A 22,241-nucleotide genomic window follows, 5' to 3' on the forward strand; every position below is an offset into this window, starting at 1 on the left:
ACCATGCCTTAAATGCAGTCACTGTTTCTGCACTTACCACACTCAGGAAATGCATTCCATTCATTAATACTCTTTATACAAAAACAAACCTGCAACTCACATCTCTGATTATACAGCTCCTGTGGATGACCTTCTGTTATTTTCCCTCTCTTCTTTTATGAAAAACCTCATTCATATTAATCTGGTAATAACTCCTTACCAAATTACATGTCTCAATCATATCTTCCCCCACTCCATCTTCTGTTCACTAGAATCTACAAATTGTATTTCCTCAATCGTCCTTCATACTCCCCATTCCAGGGACCAAAAAAACACCTTAGTTAATCATCACTGGAACATTTCCAATACCTCTTCCTTCTTTTGAAAACCAATAACCAAATTTGTACATCGTAAATTCATATGTGGCATGATAATGGCCTTATACAACAGAACCATAATATCCTTATATCTACATATCACTGTCCTCCACATCATTGCCATAATCTGTTGTGCTACCCTCAAAATTGTAACAATTTTTAGCATCCCAAAATTTTAGGTTCTCATCTGCCATCATTCCCAGATCCCACATTTCTTTGACCTCCTCCGGCTTCCCAAATTTTCAAGCCTTACACTCTGCAACATTGAACTTGTAATTCCATTAACACATTTATCATATTGAACCTTAAAAATCATTAACACTCCCTGCATTCACAATTCATTCTAGTAATTACCAGAATGATTTTTAATAATTTAGAGGTTCCATTCACTTACAATTCTCTATGTAAAAGAACTGTTTTGCATTCTTCTTCACCACACTCTTACACAACATCCAGGGATGACTACTTCTTCTTCCCCTCTCACCTTCTACTTCAGTGTTTCTCAACTGGTGGTATGCATACTGAAGTAGAAGGTGAGAGGAAAATAAAATTTGCTAGTTCGTGAATAACAGACAGTTGAATATTTTTAATTTATGAAATTGTGAAAAAAAATATTAAACATTCCACTCCCCGCTCTAAAGATAAATAATTACATGTTTTACCTTTTTTTTTTTTTAATCTAGCAGGAGTTGAAAAATCGTGTTGATTTTTTCAAATATTTTGTTTGTTCAACCTCTGAGTAGATAGCTATATATTTCTTGGAAAGTTTACAGTTGTGAGCTTAAAACTTTCTTACACAGCAGTGTTGCTGCCAGTGTACATTGTTGCTTTAGTAAGTTACTATGCATCATAACAACGGTTTAAGAGAGGTCTACGTCAATTGATGTAGTCTGTCTTGCATGCAATGTCACAACAATATTTCCTTTCATTTAGCTTCTAATTGCTGTCACTACAATATTACAACTATGTATTCTGGTGAAAATGTGTTCATAAGCTTCTTTATAGCAAATATTCTTAGAATTGCAGATGATAAAATTATTATCCCTACTATCCTGATGATCATGTCTTTCTCTGGAAGCATGGATCCTCTTTGTTTCTTTTAACAGTTTAATAAGTTGTACTGAAATTTTTCAGTTTTGGTTTTGGTAGTAAGAAGATTTAAAAAGGTTGGACTGCTATTTCACCATTTTTTAAAAAATAATTCTCTCTGTGTTAATCCAGTAAAATTCCTTTACTAACTTAAACATCTCTATCATAGCATTTCTTTTCATCCTAGTAATCTTCTTCTTCTGCAACTTGTCCCACTTAAGTGGGGTCACTGTTTTGGGTGAGTCTCCTTGACATCCTTCTGTCTTGGGCTGTAACCACATTCAAGTTCTTCATCCTCAAGTTCTCCTCCACCAGCTCCCTCCATCTCTTCTTTGGCCTCCAGCACTTCTTCCTCTCCTGCACATCCATCTGCATTACCTTTCTTCCCACATATTCGTCCTTCCTCCTCATCACATGACCAAACCATCTCAATTTTGCCTCCTATATCTTCACTCCTAAGTTTGTAACTTTTACCGTTTCCCCTCACATAGTCATTTCTTAGATGATCCTTTCTGGCCACACCACACATCCACCTAAGCATTCTCGTCTCTGCTACCTCCATTCTGCTGATGTTATTTTTCCTCAGGGCCACAGTTTCCATAGCATATGCCATAGCTGGTCTCACTACTGTCATAGATTTTGCCTTTTAGATTGATCAGCACCCTCTTATCGCATAGCACTCCAACCATCTCTCTCTCTCTCTCTCTCCAGTTCCTCCATCCTGTTTGTATCCTCAAATCACTGACCTTCATGATAACATTTCCTTCAAGCTCCAGATCTGTCTCCAGGCTGCCATCCACTTTGCAACACGTATACTCTGTTTTACTTCTGCTCAGTCTCATACGTCTCTCTTCCAGTACTTTCCAGTTTAGCTGCCACTTCTTTTCTTGATTCTGCACACATGAAGATGTCATCCGCATACAACATTGTCCAAGGCACGTCTTCTCTCACCTCCTCCATCACAATATTAAACAGCAGGAAACTTTCTGTCTGTCCCAGGCAGGTCCAAACTCTTGTCTTTACATTTCTGTACATCTCCTGCACCAACCTGACATATTTCTCTGTGTACCTTCTTCTCCCTCAGACACCTCCAGACTTCTTGCCTTGGCACCATCATATGCTTTCTCCAGATCAATAAACACCCGATGTAGCTCCTGTTGTTTCTCTCAAAACTTTTCTATCATCTGCCTTAACCGAAAGACAGCATCTGTCATTGATCGACCAGGCATGAAGCCAAATTGCTCCTTTGCAATCTCCACCTCCTTACTCAATCTTCCATCAAGAACCCTTTCTAGGATTTTCATTGCATGGGACATCAACTTTCTCTGTAATTCTTACAGTCTTGTGCATCCCCTTGACCCTTGTAGGTGGGGACAAGAGTACTTTCCCTCCACTTCTTGGGTATATTTTCCTGTTGGCAAACTTTTATGAACAGGTGCCATAGCAGGTCAATTCCCTCTTCCCGCAATGCCTTCCATGCCTCCGCCGGGATCCTGTCAGGGTCCACCGATTTTCCATTCTTCATGGCCTCCTTCACTTCCACTCTACTGATGTTCTGCATCATCCCCTCATAAGGCTGCCCATCTTCTCTATGATTCCTCGCATTTTCCTCATTCAAAAGTCCTTCAAAGTATATTCTCCATCTGTTACTTATATCCACATCCCTCCTTAATACTCTTCCTCCAGAGTCTTTGATCTGCCTCACATGTAAGATGTCCTTTGATGCCTTATTTTTACATTTTGCTAATCGATAAATTTTTCTCTGTTCTTCCTTTGTTTCTAATTGTTCATAAAGATCTTGATATGCCATGGTCTTCTCATGCAACAACTCTCTTGGCTTCTTGCTTTTTCTCTCTGTATTCCTATCTGTCCTCTTCCACTCTTGACTTGTCCCACTTCTGCTTTGCTTTCCTCTCAGCCATCACTGCTTCTTGTACATTATTATTCCACCACATCCTCCTTCTGCTCTCTAATCTTTCCAGATGTTTCACTAAGCACCTTGATTGCACAGCTCAGAATTGCTTTTGAATTATGTCTCCACCAATCTTGTACACCTTCTAGTCCATCCAAAATCCTCTGTAACACCCTCTCCCTAAAATGGTTCCTCACACTCTCCTCTTTTGAGTGAAACCACTTAATTATCTTCATTCCATGGCTTCCAAAAGTTATTATCTTTGACCTATTTTTAAGTCTGTGCACAGCAGCCAGTGTTGCTGAGCCACTTGATCTGTTGGATTACCTTACAATTTGTTGCTTCCTTAAGATGTTTTCTTCTAGTCAAAATGTAGTCAATCTGTAAATTGTTGTTACCACTTCTAAATGTTATCAAATGTTCTTCCCTCTTGTAGAAAAATGAGTTCGCAATTGCCAGATCAAATGCTACTGCGAAGTCCACAATCCTCTCTCCTTCCTGGTTCATCATTCCCACTTCATGGCCGCCATGCACCCTTTCACAGTCCCTATTCTGTCTTCCTATGTGTCCATTCAAGTCTCCTCTGACAATCATAATCTCATTTTCTTCCAGTTCCCTCATTTCTTCATTTAGCACATTCCAGAACTGATCTTTCTCTTATGCTATACAGCCAACTTGCAGGGCTCATACACATAAGACGACCGCTCTCTTCCTCTTCCAGTCATGCTTCCAACATTCAATGTTCCGACTTGCAACATTCTCTCCACCTACTGGGCTCACTTCTTTAACTGCATCCGCCCTTGATGCAGTAACTCTCATCCACTTCTTGCAGTTTAGGGCACTGTCACTGCCCATCACCTAAGGGATATACCCTTGCCCTTGTATCACTTTTTTTTTGACTCATTAGATCATAGCTAGATCTGGCAGTGAAGTTTTATGATTGGATGCCCTTCCTGACATCAACCCTCACCATTTATCCTTGCTTGGGACTGGCACTTATTGAGGCTAGCTTGCCCCCTTCAGTGGCTGCATAAGATGAAATGACATAGCAAAATAGGAAACATTCACCCTTAGCCCTCGAATACTCTAATAGCATTGAGGGGAAGGAGCAAGAAGAGAAGAAAGAAGCAAAGAAAGAAGGGGAGGGACCAGTCTACAGATAATATAACAGATGTATATTACATGAAGTAAAGCATGGTCCAGCATCAGGTACATCGGGTTTGCCATGCTTGTACTCACTAAAGTGAGCCCTCTTGAGTATGTTTTCCTCCTAGTAATGTATTTAAAAAAAAAGTCAAAGTTTAAGAGAAATTTGAATTTACTCTCAACTCCTATATAATTTGCTCATGACATCACATCACGAGCATCACGTTACAATGTGACATGGTGACATGATATCCACAAAACTATTTAGAGCATATGTGGAAGAAATATTTAAAATTCTTGATCGGGAAGGAAAAGGTTTGAAGATAAATGGAAAATGTTCAAGCCATTTATACTATGCAGATCATATAATTATTTTCATTTCTTGTGAACTCCAGATTCTTCTTCTTCTTCTCCCATAGTCCTAAATGAACCATTGGGTCATTCATGGCTAGTAGGTGATACTCTTTGCTAGCCCTCCAGTTGTCTTGGTCTCTTGTTCTTGATGTCAGTTGAGAAAGGGAGGAATTTGTCCATTTTTTGATGTCATCAGTCCATTTTAATCGAGGTCGGCCCCTAACCCTTGATCCCGGAACGATTCCTTCTAGGGTTTGCTTTGGAATGCCATTAGCCCTCTCCACATGTCCGAACCATTTCATCTGTCTTCTTCTGATGACTGTCAGAATATTTTCCCTTTTTCTCCCATCTATTAAGTCAATCAGTTTTTCATTGGTTTCGTGAGCAGTATAAGGAATTCTCAAAAGTCTTCTGTAAGTTTTCATTTTGAAAGAACAGGAGTCTCCTCTCATCTTCCTTCAATAAAGTCCAGGCCTCACAACCATGCAAAAGGACAGAATTCACCAAGGTGTCAATTAGTCTTAGTCTGGTTGCGATTGCTATTCTGTTATCTCCCCACAATGGTTTTAACTTCTGTAGGGCCACGGTTACCTTAGCAACCATGGGAACTCCACACGGTTGCTAAGGCAACCGTGTGAACTCCAGATTGCTATTGAATATAACTTGTGTCTTTTTTTAGGTTTATCTTTCAATGAGGTGTTTTGCTAGCAATAATAAAAATCATCAGAAATCAATAAAAAAAAATACTTTGGAAGAAGTCAAGAGATGAACAATGCTTATTTAGTAAGCCTTTGGAAAATTGCAGTTGATGTTGAAAAGCCATTTACCACTATGCATAAAAAGGCAAGTATTGAAATTTGGCTTTGAAACATGGATATTAAAGGAAAACTCAAAGACTTCAAACAACAGAATTCAGTGTGGAAAGATTATGATTGATATCACAAGACTAGATCACAAAAGTACCTGGATATAAAATAAACCCAAAGTCTCACATTAAAATGGTAAAACATCTCAAGCAGATGTTTGATATGGTAGACCTATTGCTTGAATATAAGACCAATGATTATTATTATTATTAACACTTGACCTCCACAGAGTCAAAAGAGTCATTGCAGGAGGCAAACAGTGTTACACATAGCCCATCAAACTGTGCTTTAAACTCATTTAATGTATCTGAACTCACCACAACATCAGCAAAACACTCCACTGACCAACCACCCTCCATGCAAAGAACCTACTCCTTATGTCCCTGCTCACAACTTCCTTATACAACTTCCAGGTATGTCTTGTTGTTCTACCAATTTCCCCATCATAAATCAAAGATGCAAGAATTGATATTTTTGGTTTCATCCTTTATGCAAGCTTGTGTGTGAAGTAGCTTCATGACTGGACTACTTGTACATGGAGGTTAATGACTTCACATCAGCAGCGTTGGCATAATGCAACACACATATCCTTATAAACATAATCATCATCATCATGAACCATGGGAACATGCCCATTGGTGTCTGATGCCTCCTTCACTATCTTCCACCTTTCTTTGTCCAGTGCACAGTGTTGCAGTTTCTATAACCCCATTTCACACCAGTCCTTTATGTTGTCTATCCATTCTCTGTATGGTCTACCTTTTCTGTTTACACCACCCATAATACCAAACATGAATGTCTTTATGTTTCAATCTTCACTCATTCTGCAGATGTGTCCAAATAATTGCAGCTTCCCTTGTATAATCTTCTGCATTAAATTCTCCTTTGGTTGTATCTCTTCCGATAGAGCTCTTCATTTGTGATTTTCTGTATCCATCCTATTCTTAGAATCTTCCGGTAACAAGTTCTTTCAAATGCCAAAATTCTTTTTCTTGATTCCTGATTTATTATCCACATTTCAGATCCATACAATACGCTGCTATAGATGCATGTTTCTAGTACTCTTAATTTTGTTTGCAAGCTGATCACTTTACTTTTTCAGATGTTTTCCATGGCCTTCAGATTTGTTCTTCCCTTTAGAATCCTGATCGTTATTTATTTTTTTTACAGTCCAAGTCATATGTCATTTTACTTCCCAAATATGTGAATTGTTCTACATTTTCTATATCAGTTCCATCCACTTGCAGTATTCTAGTTTTCCCGACATCCAAAGTGTCCATAGTTCTGTCAATTTCCTTTCAGTATCCCAATTTTTGATCCAATCCCAATTGCTCGATTGATATTGTGGACCTTGTTCATCCAAGTGATGTCTGAGCTGGCAGGTTTTGACTGTTGATCATGTAGGCATAGGCATCAGATAGCAGTTGTGTTTTTTCTTTACAGTCAGAGCATCGACACCCATCTTACTGATCCTCCTCCTTTATCCAGGCTTAGGACTGAAATGAGACTCCTAAGGATCCCATGGCAGAGTTTACAAATATAATGCTATGCATTATTAGAAGTACCACTACCCAGACCAGTTTTGATCTAATTGGAGATCTTATCAGTGAAAGCCAGAACCAGAATCAGTACCAACATTGAATACAGAAGTTACATTTCCATATACAAGTAGTCAAAAGGTGTTACATCTTATTACTGAAATACTTTTGATTAGAGATAGATGTTGAAAATTTTTTCACTTGGATATACTATAAATTAAAGATGCCAAGAAATTATATTCTTGATTTCATCCTTTATGCAAGTGTAAGCAAACAAAGTTTGTGCAAGAAGTAACGCCATGACTGGGTTACTTGTATATGGAGGCTAATAACTTCACATCAATGACTTTAGTATTTCATAATGCTGTGCATAATGGAAGGGCCACTATCCTGTCCAGTTTCAACTTTTATTGAGGTCTCAGTAAGAGGTATTTAACTCCATAAGGAGTTAAATACCTCTTGCTTACTCACAGTTCAGTTCTTCTCTCATTTCATTCTCTACACTTCAGCTTCTGAATGAATCCTGATGATTCATTCTCAGTGAATGAATCATCAGGATGTTTCATTCACTGAGAATGAAACATCCTGATGATCTGCTTGCTAATACCATGACAATGCATTCTGCAGCAGTTGTCAATATTCCTCTTTCATCTATTAACAGCATCTTCCCCAGTAGCGGGTTATGTTCCTTTGAGGCCCTAGGCATAAATAAATAAATAATAAATATAAACGTTCACTAAATTTTTAGAGGCACATTATTTTTTTCCTATGTAATTTTTGAGGACCCTTGAGACGACGAGGCCCTAGGTGCACGCCTGTTGCCTATCAGGTAATCTGCTACTGATCTTACCATAATCATTCTTCCTTTTACTTGCCACATGTCGAAAAAAACTCATGATGGTTTTTCTTGATTTTTCTTGATCCTTGATTTGCTAATTTCTGCTTGTTCTGCATTTTTGTTATCCTTACCAACTGAGTCATCCAGAAGACTGACTCATTTGGCTTGCTTTGTATACTCATTATGCAACTGATTATTACCATTATTCATCTTGTGCTATTTTCAGAGTGCCTTCTTCTTCTTCCAGATTTCATGGTTACTCTCCTCGTTCATTCATTTTACATGTACCTTATTCAACCTTTTCTCTTTCAGAATATATTCACACATTCATGCTGTTATTTACTTTTTTTTTTGTCAATTCTCAAACAATTTTTATTTTCTTTCTGCTTAACTCCCCCATTCAATGCTATAGCTTCAAGCTGTCTCCTAAGCTTCATAATCACCAGCCTTGTAGTTCCACATATATCCTTTCCTCACAGAAGTATTCATATGGCTAGCCACAACCATGTAATCACTTCACAAAATTATCCTGCTTTTATATGAAGAATCAATTTCATAGTATTTTTCATTATTAATTTCATTATTCTTTGGCCATTTTTGTTGGCTGAGTTGTTAACTTACTTGCCCTGCAACCAATTGGATGCAAGTCAAATCCCACTAGGACTATAAATGTTTGTGGTTATCTTAAGATGGGAGATGAATTTCATTTCCCAGTATGAGAGTGTGGAGATCATTAAAAGAAATGCTCTAATCTTACTATAACACACTACCAAGTATAGCTATCCAAAACTCCATAGCAGCAAATATCCAATATAACATACTATTACTTTTGTCCATAGGAGTTTACTCTTTGAGAACTGACTGTAGAATAGAATTCTACAAAAATGCCTGGTAAATGATCACTTGCCTGGTGACTCCTCTGTTTAACTACAAAGCAGCTTCATATTATGACAGACAAATGCTAGACTTTGTTGTTAGAACAAGACATATACACATTGATCAAATCTGATCAATGTGTATATTTGATCATATACACATAATGATCAAATCTGAATGTGATCATTAGAGAATTTGTCTGATGAACTTGTTTTGTTTAGAAGTCTTGCTGTGAATACTCTTGAGGCATCCATAATCCCATGGCTCCATACATCTTCAAAAATTATGGAAACAACTACCGTGTTAGAGTAAAACTTCAGTTTAATATAAACTAAAATAATCACTCGACGTTTCGACCTTCACATTAAGTCATCATCTGGAGTATGCGCATATATACAAAGAAACAAATGTACCTACAATCTACATTGGCATGCTGAAGTTACATTGATTTGATCAACCATTAACTACTGGCCTGACCTCTGGTGAAAAAAAAGAAAAAACTTTCTACATCAAAGCTAGAGTCCTATTATTATTATTATCTATTATCTATTAGGTTACAAAATTAAATTAAATTAAGCTAGAGAGCAACATGTTCACACACACACACACATACAAATTACTCATATAAGTATACATATAAATTAAAAGAAACCAGTATGGATGGCGGCCAATAAAAGTTGAAAAGTTGCTTTCCAACAAACCCTGACTTTAGAGTCCTAAAGTCGGGGTTTGTTGGAAAACTTGAACTAAGTGGGTTGAATGTGTGCCATCCAAATTCTTAGGATTTTTTTGCTGCCATTATTATTAAGATTAGGTCAGTTAATCAAAATTTCACAGGCTTCTTTAAATTTCCATTCATACCAGGGTTTTGTATAATGTAAAGAACAAGTACTTTTCCAATCAATTTGGTGTAGGGTGCTAAGAGCATGATCTGAGAGGCCAGCTTCACCAAAATTATTAAATTTAATGTGCAGTTTTTGTTCTTTTTTTTACGGGTGGAGATTGTATATCCAGTTTCCCCAATATAAAGTAGGTTACAGGTGCAACAGATACAATAAACTCCAGGGTGAGCCAATAGGGGGAGAGTATCCTTAGAGGAGTTGAAGGTTTTTTAGTTTTATAGGTGATTTAGAGTGGCATTAAGTTTATAACAATGTAGAATTCTATTAATTTTTTTTGATAACCCTTTAATGTATGGGATAGCTATGGTTTTAGTGTAATCTATATTTTTTGATGAAGTTTTATGAAGAACTTTATTAATAGTATTTTTGCTGTAGCTGTTATTTATAAATGTATTGCTGATAGTTTGTAATTTTTGTTTAAGAGCTTGTTCATTAGAGCAAATTGTTATAGCTTTGTTTTTGTTAATGAAAGTTTTTGTGAAGGGTGGTGATATGAGTTAGAGTGATATGTATATATTGGCCAGTATGTGTAGGCTTGCTGTAAACAGTGAAGGAAAGACTGCCTGAGGGAAGACATATGACCAGTATATCCAGGAAAGGAAGTGAGTTCTGATTTTCAATTTCAATAGTACATTATATGCACTCATGTTGCCTGTATTAAACTGAAGTTTTACTCTAACATGGTAGTTGTTTCCATAATTTTTGAAGATGTATTCTGATCACCATGTAAGCATGAAGGAAAGGATTTTCGTGGTTCCATATTTTCTTCCATTGTTCCATTATCAGTGCCAGGCTATGCACCACCCTTGGGAGTTTTAAAAATGGTTACTATTACATGTGATTTAGAAGACCCGTGCTATAAAGATTTTACAAATGAATCATTTAACAGAGAATACAAATTATTTTGCAATTTGTAACTGATATCTGTACATTTTGCTAAACAGACTCAGTTGCAGGCTTTCTATCAACAGTGCCAGTACTAATGCTTTGGATTCAACATTTAAGTCAGTGGCTTTCACAAGAGGATTGAGGGTCTTGAATTTGGTCATCTCATCGGAGGATGTAATTATCAATGAGGTATCAAATCATCCACCAATTGGTGAAAGTGACCATGAGGTGATTACTTGGGTGGTTGCCAGCAGTGCAAGGACCCCTGTGAAAAAAGGGTATATGTGGAACTACAAGGGGGGTGATTATGAAGAGCTCAGGAGACAGCTTGCAGGTGTAGCATGGAATGAGGAGTTAGCTGGAAAAGAGATCAATGCAGCTTGGGGGATTTTCAAAAAATATTTAGTGGATGCAATGTCTAAATGTATACCACGGGTGAGAAGGTTAAATAAGTTAGGTGTGAGATGGATGAATAAAGAGATTAAGCATGCAATACAGAGAAAAAGGGCATTGTGGAGGCAGCATAAGAGAAGTGGAAGTAACCAATTTCATGAGTTCTACAAAGACCAGGCAAGGAGAGTGACTTGGTTGGTGAGAGTAGCTAAAGAGAGGTATGAACAGCAGTTAGCTAATGAAGCTAAAAAGAATCCTAGGGAGTTTTTTCGATATGTAGCCAGCAAAAGAAAGAATGATTATGGAAGGATGACATTGATTGGAGGAAATGGTATAAAGACAGCTGTTGCAGAATGTGTGGTGGAGATACTTAATGAGCAGTTCATAAAGATCTTTCAATCTTGTGAATGTGACTTCATGGAGAGATTGAGAGCAGTTGATGATGGGGAGGAGAGACTGACTGTCAGTGAGCAAGAGGTGTTTGGGGAGTTGAGTAAACTAAATATAAATAAGGCTGTGGGGCTTGATAATACATCACCGCGTATTCTGAAGGAATGTGCCAGAGAGTTGACACCTGCCTTGACATATTTTTTTAATACGAGTCTTGCACTTGGTCAAGTTCATAAAGAGTGGAAGGAAGGCAAGATTGTGCCACTTCATAAAGGAGGTGATCAAACTCAAGCATCAAACTATAGGCCTATCTCTGTGTCAGGTGTTGTGGTTAAGTTGTTGGAGAAGCTTGTGAGAACTAGGATCCAGAGTTGGGTTGACAACAATGGTATAATCTTTGATAGACAGCATGGATTTGCTAAAGGGAGGTCGTGTTTTAGTAATCTACTTACTTGTTACAATAAAGTGACTGCTTCCTTGGACAGAGGAGAAGGATACACAGTAATATACTTGGATTTCGCAAAAGATAGAGTACCTCATGATAAGTTGACAGTCAAACTAGAGCAGATGGGGTTGGATATTAGATTAGTGCATTGGATTGGAGACTGGCTATCTGATAGGTATGAACAAGTTGTGTATGGGGGTGTGCGATATCCAGGAAAAGGAAAGTCACCAGTGGAGTGCCTCAGGGATCTGTTTTAGGGCCATTACAGTTTAACTTGTATATTAATGATATAGGTGAAGATTTGGATGGAGATATTCAGTTGTTTGCAGATGATGCAAAGTTGGGACGAACCATAAAGAGTAGTGAAGATGTTGTGGCCTTGCAAGAAGACTTGAATAAATTGAGTGATTGGGCAAGCAAATGGGGATGTGAGTTCAATGTTGCAAAATGTAAGGTTTTAAAATTTGGAAAACAAAGATGGGATGCAGAATTTATGCTTGGTGAGAATATATTGTTGGAAGTAGAGAAAATAAGAGATCTGGGGGTGATAGTGGATAAGGATCTAAAATTTAGGGGTCACATCGCCAAAATTGTGAAGACAACACAAAGACTTCTGGGAATGATGAGGAGGACACTGACGTGTAGAAGTAGGGAGATTCTTGTTCCATTGTATAAGGCTTTGATTAGGCCACACATGGACTATTGTGCCCAGATTTGGTCACCTGGTTTTCAGAAGGATGAAGAGATGTTGGAAAGGGTCCAAAGGCGACTGACTAAGGTAGTTTCTGACCTCTGGAATGTCGAGTATGAGGAAAGATTGAAAAGATGTAATTTGCAGAGACTAGTGGAGAGAAGGAAGAGGGGAGATATGATAGAGACCTACAAGTTGGTAAGGGGTTGCTATAGGATCAATGGTGGAGAAGTTCTGCAGCGAATAGTGGGAGATCAGGGGAGAACCAGAGGTCATCCCTGGAAACTGTATAAAGAGGGTGTGAGTAGGGGAGTGAGAGGCAGGTTTTTTTCGTGCAGAGTTGTGAATGATTGGAATGCCTTGCCTGAGAGTGTGGTGTCTGCAAGGAGTTTGAATGTGTTTAAGACCCGGTATGATGAGATGTGTGTGAGATAAAAGGACCTCCTAGATGAGTCTTTGACTCCATGAGGTCTTGTTTAATAATAATAATAATCTGAAAATTCCTCACTTATGTACTGTTTACTAATCCTAGGTTATACTGATATATTTTCTGTTCTAGGCACACTTTCAGATTTTTTACTTTTGAGAGTGCAGTGTATTTAAACAATGTTTAAGTATTTATAATATAACATATGTTACAATTTATTCACTGAATGTTTGCTTATTCCGCTAGCAAGTGCCCAGGCTGCCCAGACTGCTGCAAAATTACCTCAAATACATGTTATTATCATCATTCTTGTACTTGTTGGAGTAGTCCTTATTATAATCTCTGTGGTCCTTGGGAAAAAAATTTATAATGACAAAGTGAGTTTATGTTATAATAATAGATTGTTAAATTACTAATGTTTTATAAATCATTTATTTATAAAGATAGAAATTGATGACATGCCTCCTATTTTTTTTCTTCAACAAAATGGAATATTTCATTGAATATTGCAACAAATATTTCTTGAAATTTATTGTGTAATTTTATACAATTATTTTCATCATGATTTACTTCTGTAGGATATATGTTTTCAAGTGTACAATCAGTTTCACATATCCATTTCAATAGAGCTGAGTAGCTTGATAATAGAACATCTTCATCAAAATCTTGACTTTATCATCAAAGTTAACTTTTAGATAATACGGTGGGTTGTCCAAATGCAAAACTACAACACTGATTCTCTATCATTCGTGTTCTATGTTAGACCATACATTTTATTGGTGGAGGAAATTGTTTTTGAATGTACACCTTCAGTTTTTGCAGTGCTTCTGTTACATTTCGAAGGACGTTTGATTGCTCTAATTATGTTATTCCCCACTTATATCCAACCAATATATTAAAATTAGTTGTGGAGTAAGATAATACTATTATAATTTTATTTTAGTTGGTTAGAATTTTTCAGATTCATATCTGTGATGGTGCATTGACTTCAAGGATCAACATTATTCAGGCCTCCATGGAGTCAAAAGATGCATCGTGGGAGGTCCTTTCTAAGAAACACGAGTCTATCAAGTCTCATAGAGGAAGGTCCCTCCTAGGAAACAAAAAGTCTATCATACCACTCCTTAAACGCATTGACCATTCTCACTCTCACCACTTTATCAGGCAATGCATTCCATGGTTCAAACACCCTCCATGCAAAGAAACCACTTCTCACCCTCTTTCTCACAGTTTCCTTTCATAACTTCCAGGGATGGCCCCCTTGTCATGACTCCTTCCCGCTGTTCAACCAAGTGAAAGAACTCCCCAGTGTCAACTGTGTAACCACCTCTCAACAGTTTAAAAGTCTAAATCATATCACCTCTCCTTCTTCTATCCACCAAACTCTGCAGTCCACACTCCCTGCCTATCCTCATAACTAACATTGTACAGTCCTAACACCATCTTTGTTATCCACCTTTGTACCCATTCCACAGTTAATTTATCCACTTCAAATCCTGGGGACAAATCTGAGAACAATAGTCTAAGTGTGGTCTGATCAGAGTCTTATACAAAGGAATGATAACCCTTTTATCTCTGCAGGTCAGTGTCTTTCTTGTTATTACAGCAATCCTCTGTGTTACCTTCACTACCTTTGCAATATGTCCCCCTAAATTTCAGGTTTCTATCAATCATCAACCCCAGATCTCTTGTCTCACCTACTTCCTCCAGTTTAACTCCTCCCATAGAGTATGCAGCATCCCATCGATGTGTCCCAAATCTCAAGACCTTACATTTTGCTGGATTAAACCGAAACCCTATTCATTTACCCATCTATCTAGCTAATTCAAATCCTCTTGCAGGGCTACTACATCTGCACTATTACTAATACTCCTTCCCAGCTTTGCATCATCAGCAAACAACTGAATATCCCCCAGCAATCCATGCACAATGTCATTGATATAAGGGTTAAACAATATAGGTCCCAGTACTGAGCCCTGTGGAACCCCACTTGTAACCTTCTGCCTCTTTGATATTGCTTCACCATACACAACTCTCTGATACCTATCGGACAGCCAATCCTGAATCCAGTTGGCCAATCTGACATCCAGACCCATGTGCTGGAACTTGAATATCAGCTTATCATGTGGCACCCTGTCAAATGCCTTTGCTGAGTCTAGGAAAAATGGCAGTATATGCCTTTACCTCATCTAATGCTGTTGTGTATATTGAAAGAATGAAGCTCTAGTATAGAAAAAATTAAAATATTTACTGTAAACATAAATAGATAAAGATAGATACAATTCTCAATACTAAGTAATTCTCTCTCTCTCTCTCTCTATTTCTCTCTCTGTCCAAACAGATTAATTTCATATTCTGTATAGAATTAAAAGTAGTAAATTAATTTCTAACTTCTAATGCATGCAAAGATAATTAAATGGTCATTCTAATAATTGCACAATTATGAACTGAAGAAAATATATATCTGTGACTCTCTGACTCTCAATTAAATAGAATTCTAAGATATAACATCAAATATTTGATGAAACAGATTTGACCACAGCAGTCAGCTGCAGGTTCTGTAGTTTCACTTGGCCATATGGAAATTTCCCTTGCAGTATTTATTTTATCTTAAAATTCCTTAAATACAGGGTGAATATAATTAAAGTTCACATTTCAAAAGGCTGTAACTGGGTAACTACTTAGCGGAATGATTTAATATTTAACATGATAATAGGTGCAGCAATGGAATTTTGTTTTTCACAGAAACCATTAAATGATAAATTACATGATAACCACAGTAATTAACTTTAATGAAATGTAAGTGCAGATCTTTCGTACTGAATATTACAGTACATCATCAGTATACAACCCTAATCAAATCCAGCAGATAATTGACTCCTATGTTCTAACACCCCAGGATTCTTCAACAGGGTTCCAATCCCTTATATTTCTGGCATTTCTGAACCAATCGGTAGAATTTTGAAGAAGTATCTCATTCCCACACATTTTCCTATCAACAAAATTTCTCATCTGTTGCCATCTACAAAACACAAACTGTCATCTCTATCATCAGCTGGTGTTTACCAGATATCTTATTAATGTAATCTAACATACTTTGGGAAAACAGGCCATTCTGTTGAAAAAAGAATTAATGAACATCAGTATTATATCAAATACACGAAACCTCAAAAGTCTGGTCTAGCACAACATAGTATTGCACTAAACACAGTATCTAGTGGGATGAAGCTCATCTTCTCCATAGAAGCAAGTTTAAATATGAATGCCTTTTCAAAGAAAGTTGCGAAGCCCTTTTACATCAGCCAAATTTGAATCGGAACGATTGTCTCTCTCTCCCCCAAAAGTTTGGGAGATTCTTATCTTATGTAACCATCAAAATTAGTTTTAATGATATTTTTAAGGGGTGCTTAAGATTCAAAGCTGTATAACTGTCAGGAGACCTCCACATAGCCTTTAAAGGAATGTGGAAAACTAACCAGGGCTTCTGACCTAATGTCCAATATTCACCTTCTCGTGGTGCACCCTGTTGGGCATCTACCTGGATACTAAATGAACGAGGATGGGCTGGCATTTTGGGATTTAGCCGACCAAATTGTATTCTTATTAGCTTAAACCAATATAGAAAATGATGGTACAACATGACAAAATTTCATGACGGCTGGGGCGTCACCCGGTTAAACAAGGACTCCGTTGTTTTTGACAGGGAACCAGGGCAAACAGCGAAAAGTCAGCTACTGGAACAAATCTGAAAGCACACCCGAACTCAACATCACCAGAGTTAAAGATCAGCACTATCAACATAAGAAGCCTGAATGGCAAAGAAATGGAGCTACTGAAGAATTAGATAAGTACCAGATTGACATAATAGTGGTGACTGAAACAAAAAAGATAAAAAACTGGTGTGATATTTCTGAGCAATAAATACGAAATATTATATTCAAGCAATGACAATCAAGGAAAAGAAGGAGTAGCCATAGTATTCAACACAAAATATAAGGCTAATCTTCTTGAATGGCAGGCAGTCTCAAGTAGAGTGATGTGGGCAAATATCAGAATTGGGAATTGGACAATGAGACTTATTTGTGCCTATGGTCCCACAGAAGGTTCTACTAAAGTAGAAGTGAATTAATTTTTTGATGCTTTAGAAAAAGCAACTGACACAATGAAAAAGGAAAAGTTGGTCCTTGTTGGGGATATAAATAGCAGAGTAGGAAGTGATTGTCAAACATACAAAAATATTTTGGGAAAATTTGGAGAAAAGAGCAAAGCTAATAATAATGGCAAATATCTGTTGGATTTCTGCTCAGGACATGGACTGGTTATTACTAATACCATGTTCCAACATAAAAATGTGCACAAATTCACATGGAGAGAAGAGACAAGGAATAAGAAAAGTCTCATTGACTATGTTATTGTTGATAGTGATGTTTTCTCCCTGGTGCAGGACACCAGAGTGTACCGAGGATTTGAAATTGGAAGTGATCACTATTTAGTCTTGAGCAGGATAAAATTGAATTTCATTTTGAAAAGAATAGCATGTAAGAAAGTTTTAAAGTGAATAAAAGTTGAGCAGCTCTCAGATGTGAACTGTAGATTAAAATACACAATGATTATTGAAGAAAAAATGAAAGAGTTTGAGAACAGGAACCAAACCTTGGAGTTTCGGTGGCAAGCCTTGAAGAAAACCCTGATTGATTAAGCAACAGAGGCATGTGGTGAGGTTGTGTGCAAGGATAGAAAAATCAGGACTCTATGGTGGATACGGGAAGTTAAAGAGGCAGTGAAGGAAAAGAAGAAATCATATCAAAAGTTCCTGGCAAATAAGTCAGCTTTTGCTCTTAGAGAATACAGAGACAAATGTAAGAAAGCGAAACACTCTATAAAACTAGCTAAACAAAAGTCATCGGAGGACTTTGGCAAGAACATAGAAAATAAATATCAAGAAGGTGGCAAAATATTCTGGAGGTTGTTGAAGAAGCTTAGGAATGGAGGAAAGAGTGTGCTGTAAAAGGAGTTAGAGATGATAAAGGTGACATGAAAATGGGAGAAAAAGATATCCTAGAAGTATGGAGTAATTACTTTGAAAAACTGCTAAATGAAACAAGCAGTGATGACAGCACAGTGGTAAAATACACCGACCAGGCATGCAGTCAGGAATACATATCCATACTTGAAGTAGAAAAAGCCATCAAAGGCTTGAAATGTGGAAAGGCAGCAGGAGTAGATGATATTCGACCAGAAATGCTGAAGTATGGTGGCATAAAAGTCTTACAGTGGCTGCACTGTATAGTTCAGAATGCCTGGACAGAGGGACGAATTCCCGATGATTGGAGCAGACCTCTAATAGTATCCATATATAAAAAGAGAAATAAAACTGAATGCGAGAATAATTTACAATACATGAAGTAAGCAGTGAAATGCTGCAACTCTACCATTTATGCAAATAACAAATGTCCTCTGCAATGATGTATGCTTTGAAAGAAGCTTCTATAAAAGCAGGTACCTTTGAGAAAGTGTCAGTTCATTGCCTGTGAACAGACATTGTGTTAAAGCACAATGTCACTGTTACTGAAGGATTGCTCACTTCTCATGAAGTTATTTTACTAAAATAAATATATTTACTAAATAAGTAAATTACAGCTGTGCCTTGACAACAATTAAAAAATTCAGAACATTAAATGGATTATACACAGGCCCTCTGACTGCAAACAGTTTATGCAATATGATCCAGAAATTTGAAGAGACAAGTTGTTTAGATGCCAAACTGGTACAGGATGGAAGGCCATCAAATGGCAGACAGTGGAGGAAGTAGTCACAGTGTTAGAAGAAGAAATAATGGCAAATGTCATAGGAAGCAACAGTTCACAGTATATTGCACAGTCTAGACAAACCCGTAAGCATGGTTCACAAAGTCGTAAGGCAAATTCTGCACTGTTATCCTTATGAGATTTCCCATGTTCTGCAGTTGTTTAATCATGACTGGAGTGCAGGAGAACCATCTGTCCTTCAGTTTCTTGCTCCAGTTGAACTGGGTAACAACTGGCCATGGAATATTTTCTGCCCTGACGAAGCTCACTTTCATCTGGATGGTGCTGTAAATATGAATTTGGGCAACCGCAAACTCAGTGTGAGAAATACCACTTCATTCCCTCAAGGTCACCATTTCGTGTGGTTTTACAGCAGAATTCATTATTGGATCTTTCTTTTAGAGGAGCTTGGTCCTAATGGTCTTGTTACCTGCACTGTTAATGGCCAGTGATATGCATCTCTCTTAGCTAATCAAGTGATTCCAACGCTTCAGTAGTGTAAGTGCCTGGATTCAACAATTTTTATGCAGGATGGTGCCCCTCCTCACATCACCCCTCTCAAACGGTTGCTTCAGACACATTTTACCAAGGACAGAATTGCCGGCCGCTATTTTTGTACATGATGGTAGCATGCTTGCCAGATCTGAACCCTTGTGACTTGGCTGTGAGAACATCTCAAAGACGTAGTCTACCGTGAACACATAGCCAACTTACATTTAAACTTAATTTAAATATTAAATCATTTTGCTGGGTAGTTACCCAGTTACAGCCTTTCAAAATGTTAACTTTAATTATAATCACCCTGTACTAAAGATCTCATGTGTACAATATCCTTAATGCATTTTACTTTCAATTTTTTTGAAATAGGCATGAAGAATAATCACTCAAACAATAGGAATATGTTAATTTAATTTCCAATGCATCAAATGCATTTCCAATACAAGGACGTTTTACCAGATTCTGTATTTCACCTTGGAACGTATATCACTTGCCTTTCATTAAGCACAAAATATTCTCATATAATCATACAATCCTTCAGTTATTAACTTCTCAGTTCCATATCCTTGGAGATTAATTAAAAATGCATATAAAATTTTTTTCAAGTTCAGAGAACTTAATTCAATAGTTTATTAGACCTTTTCAGCTCTCCTTCCCTGCTTGACTATTCTTTCTTGGCTAGCATTCTTGTTACCCAGTGACAGCTCTTCCAAAAACAACAACTAACAATTACTTCCATTACCGAGATTCAAAGTGAAACTCAGGTGACAAAATGATTCCCGTTACTACAGTTCTCACACTTTGTACAGTAAAAGCAAGATATATGAAAACTACTAAAAACAAAAACACAAAATATACATACATCATTTCTATGTTATTCCCTAAAGATTAGAACATATGGTAAGCCAGATTACTACTTAATTACATTTAAGTTTCTTTTATGCCATTATCGCTTAACCACATGGCAGCTCAGGTAATACTAAGCATATACAATTGCATCAATAAATGCAAACATATTACATGTATACTTTTATATATCTTTTCTATAAATAATACATATTTCTCATTAAAGAATTTTTTTTATTCTGTGTATAAACTGTAAAAAATGAACATAACAAATGTAACATTTATGTGAGATTTTTACTTCAAATTAGCATTCCAAATTAATAGTAAAGCCTTTTCATGGAGGAAAAGCTATTGGTGTCAGAAATTGTTCTTTGAATGCACACCAAGTTAAGTAGAGATCATAGGCATGAATTCTGAATTTATTTCCTCATAAATGCCATTCAGCATGAATCAGGGGAAGCGCAATGAGCAGTTTGGCATCAAACTCTACTGATGCCTGTATATTTGTCTCCATAAACAACTCATTCACAGTTTTGTACTGTTTCCTCACATTCAGAAATCTCTAGTGGAAGAACTGCAAAACTTCACACCACAGTGCAAGAAAGTCTACTCAATGAGTATTGTTTTCTTCTTAATCTTATGTTTTTATTTGTATGAAAAAAAGAAAGCATTACTTGTTAGCAATTCTTTATGAAAATTATGGATGTCTCATTCTTTGTGAATAGAATTCACATCTTTTTGTTAATTTTAATAAGGTTAACATTTTTCAAAAACTCAGTTTTTGAAATTAGTTTTTCAAATTAGTTTCTCGAATTAGTTTTTGGAGAGTAGTAGTGAAAAACATTAAATTGAAAAAAAAAAAACCCTTCTGTAGAGTCATTCTCATGGTTAGAACAGTAAGAATGCAATCACAGTATTCTTTCTAGTTGGAGGAAATGCCAACCAGACCACTAGGTGGTAGATGAACTTCATCGTTTGGTGAAACACTGTTGCCATGAAGTAGTAAAGGCTATGTTTGGCCTCCAGAACAGGGGTTCCTGCCTCCATCCCTCCCCTCTTCTTCATGTAATATGAGTGATACCCTTAAAGGTGCATCAATATAACTAATGTACCCTTCATTTTGAGGGTGCATCAGTTAAAACAGTGGTAATACAGGCCAGCTGCCAGATAGTATATGGGCCTGAACCATCCAGTAAAAAGTTAGGAGGTTTCCCAGTCAACTGGTGCATAATCCTGCTACCATGTACTCTGCCAGGTCATGTGTCCAAGTATGTAGTAACTATTTTTTTTTTCATCTAACAAGAAACCAAAATTGAACCAGACAAACAATGATGGCAGCATGGCAATTAAAATAAATCTCCTTTGACAACAAATCCATTCAAAAAAAATCAAACCAAATACAATATTCCAAACACACCAGGATTCCTACTGCAAAAAAAAAAAAATCATTTTTGCATCCCATATTGCAGCTACATCTACTACTGTTCAACTTCAATCTGCTGGCCTGGTTGGCCAAGTGGTTAGTGTATTCACTCTCCAGCCAAAATGCTACGGGTTCGAATCCCACTGTGGGCATGGATGTTTGTGATTGTCTGTGAAAATACTAGTGGTGGTGGGCAGTAGATGGCGTTGGTGTAAATGATGCGGTTCACTGTAGTTGATGAATTGAACATTGGACTCCTTGGAGATGTCACATAATAATAATAATAATAATTATTATTATACTCTTCATGATTCATTTTGCCACAAGGGTAGCACCTGTGTATTTGTGCATTCTGACATTGCCTGCCAGAGAATGCCAAATTTCAAGTCCTCTGCTTTTGACCTCCTCTGACTGAAGATTTTCTTGCCCCACTTAGTAACATTCATCTGCTACATTTACTGGTCTACCCTAATTCTGAAAACCACTCAGACCTCTTCACCTTCCCCTCCCTGAAGCTTGACCATCTTCACTCCAGCTATCCAAACAGCAAAGTCAT

The 22,241-nt window shown here is 37.2% G+C and overlaps 1 protein-coding gene across 2 annotated transcripts in view; it reads left to right on the forward strand.

The window, feature by feature from the left end:
* LOC150097975 (vascular endothelial growth factor receptor 1-like) overlaps window positions 1-22,241 on the forward strand; it is a 354,137-nt gene that overhangs the window by 194,987 nt on the left and 136,909 nt on the right. For both annotated transcript variants that reach the window (XR_016549608.1, XM_090406574.1), the window contains exon 12: window positions 13,358-13,488. Coding sequence is in view for 1 of the 2 variants with exons in the window: in XM_090406574.1 (XP_090262700.1) it covers window positions 13,358-13,488 (131 nt within the window). In the remaining variant the exon portion in view is untranslated. The remainder of the gene's footprint in view (window positions 1-13,357; window positions 13,489-22,241) is intronic.

Source organism: Typopeltis vanoorti, chromosome 16 (assembly GCF_054136105.1).
Source record: "Typopeltis vanoorti isolate ZY-2024b chromosome 16, IOZ_Tvanoo_1.0, whole genome shotgun sequence".
In the NCBI taxonomy this organism is placed as follows: domain Eukaryota; kingdom Metazoa; phylum Arthropoda; class Arachnida; order Uropygi; family Thelyphonidae; genus Typopeltis; species Typopeltis vanoorti.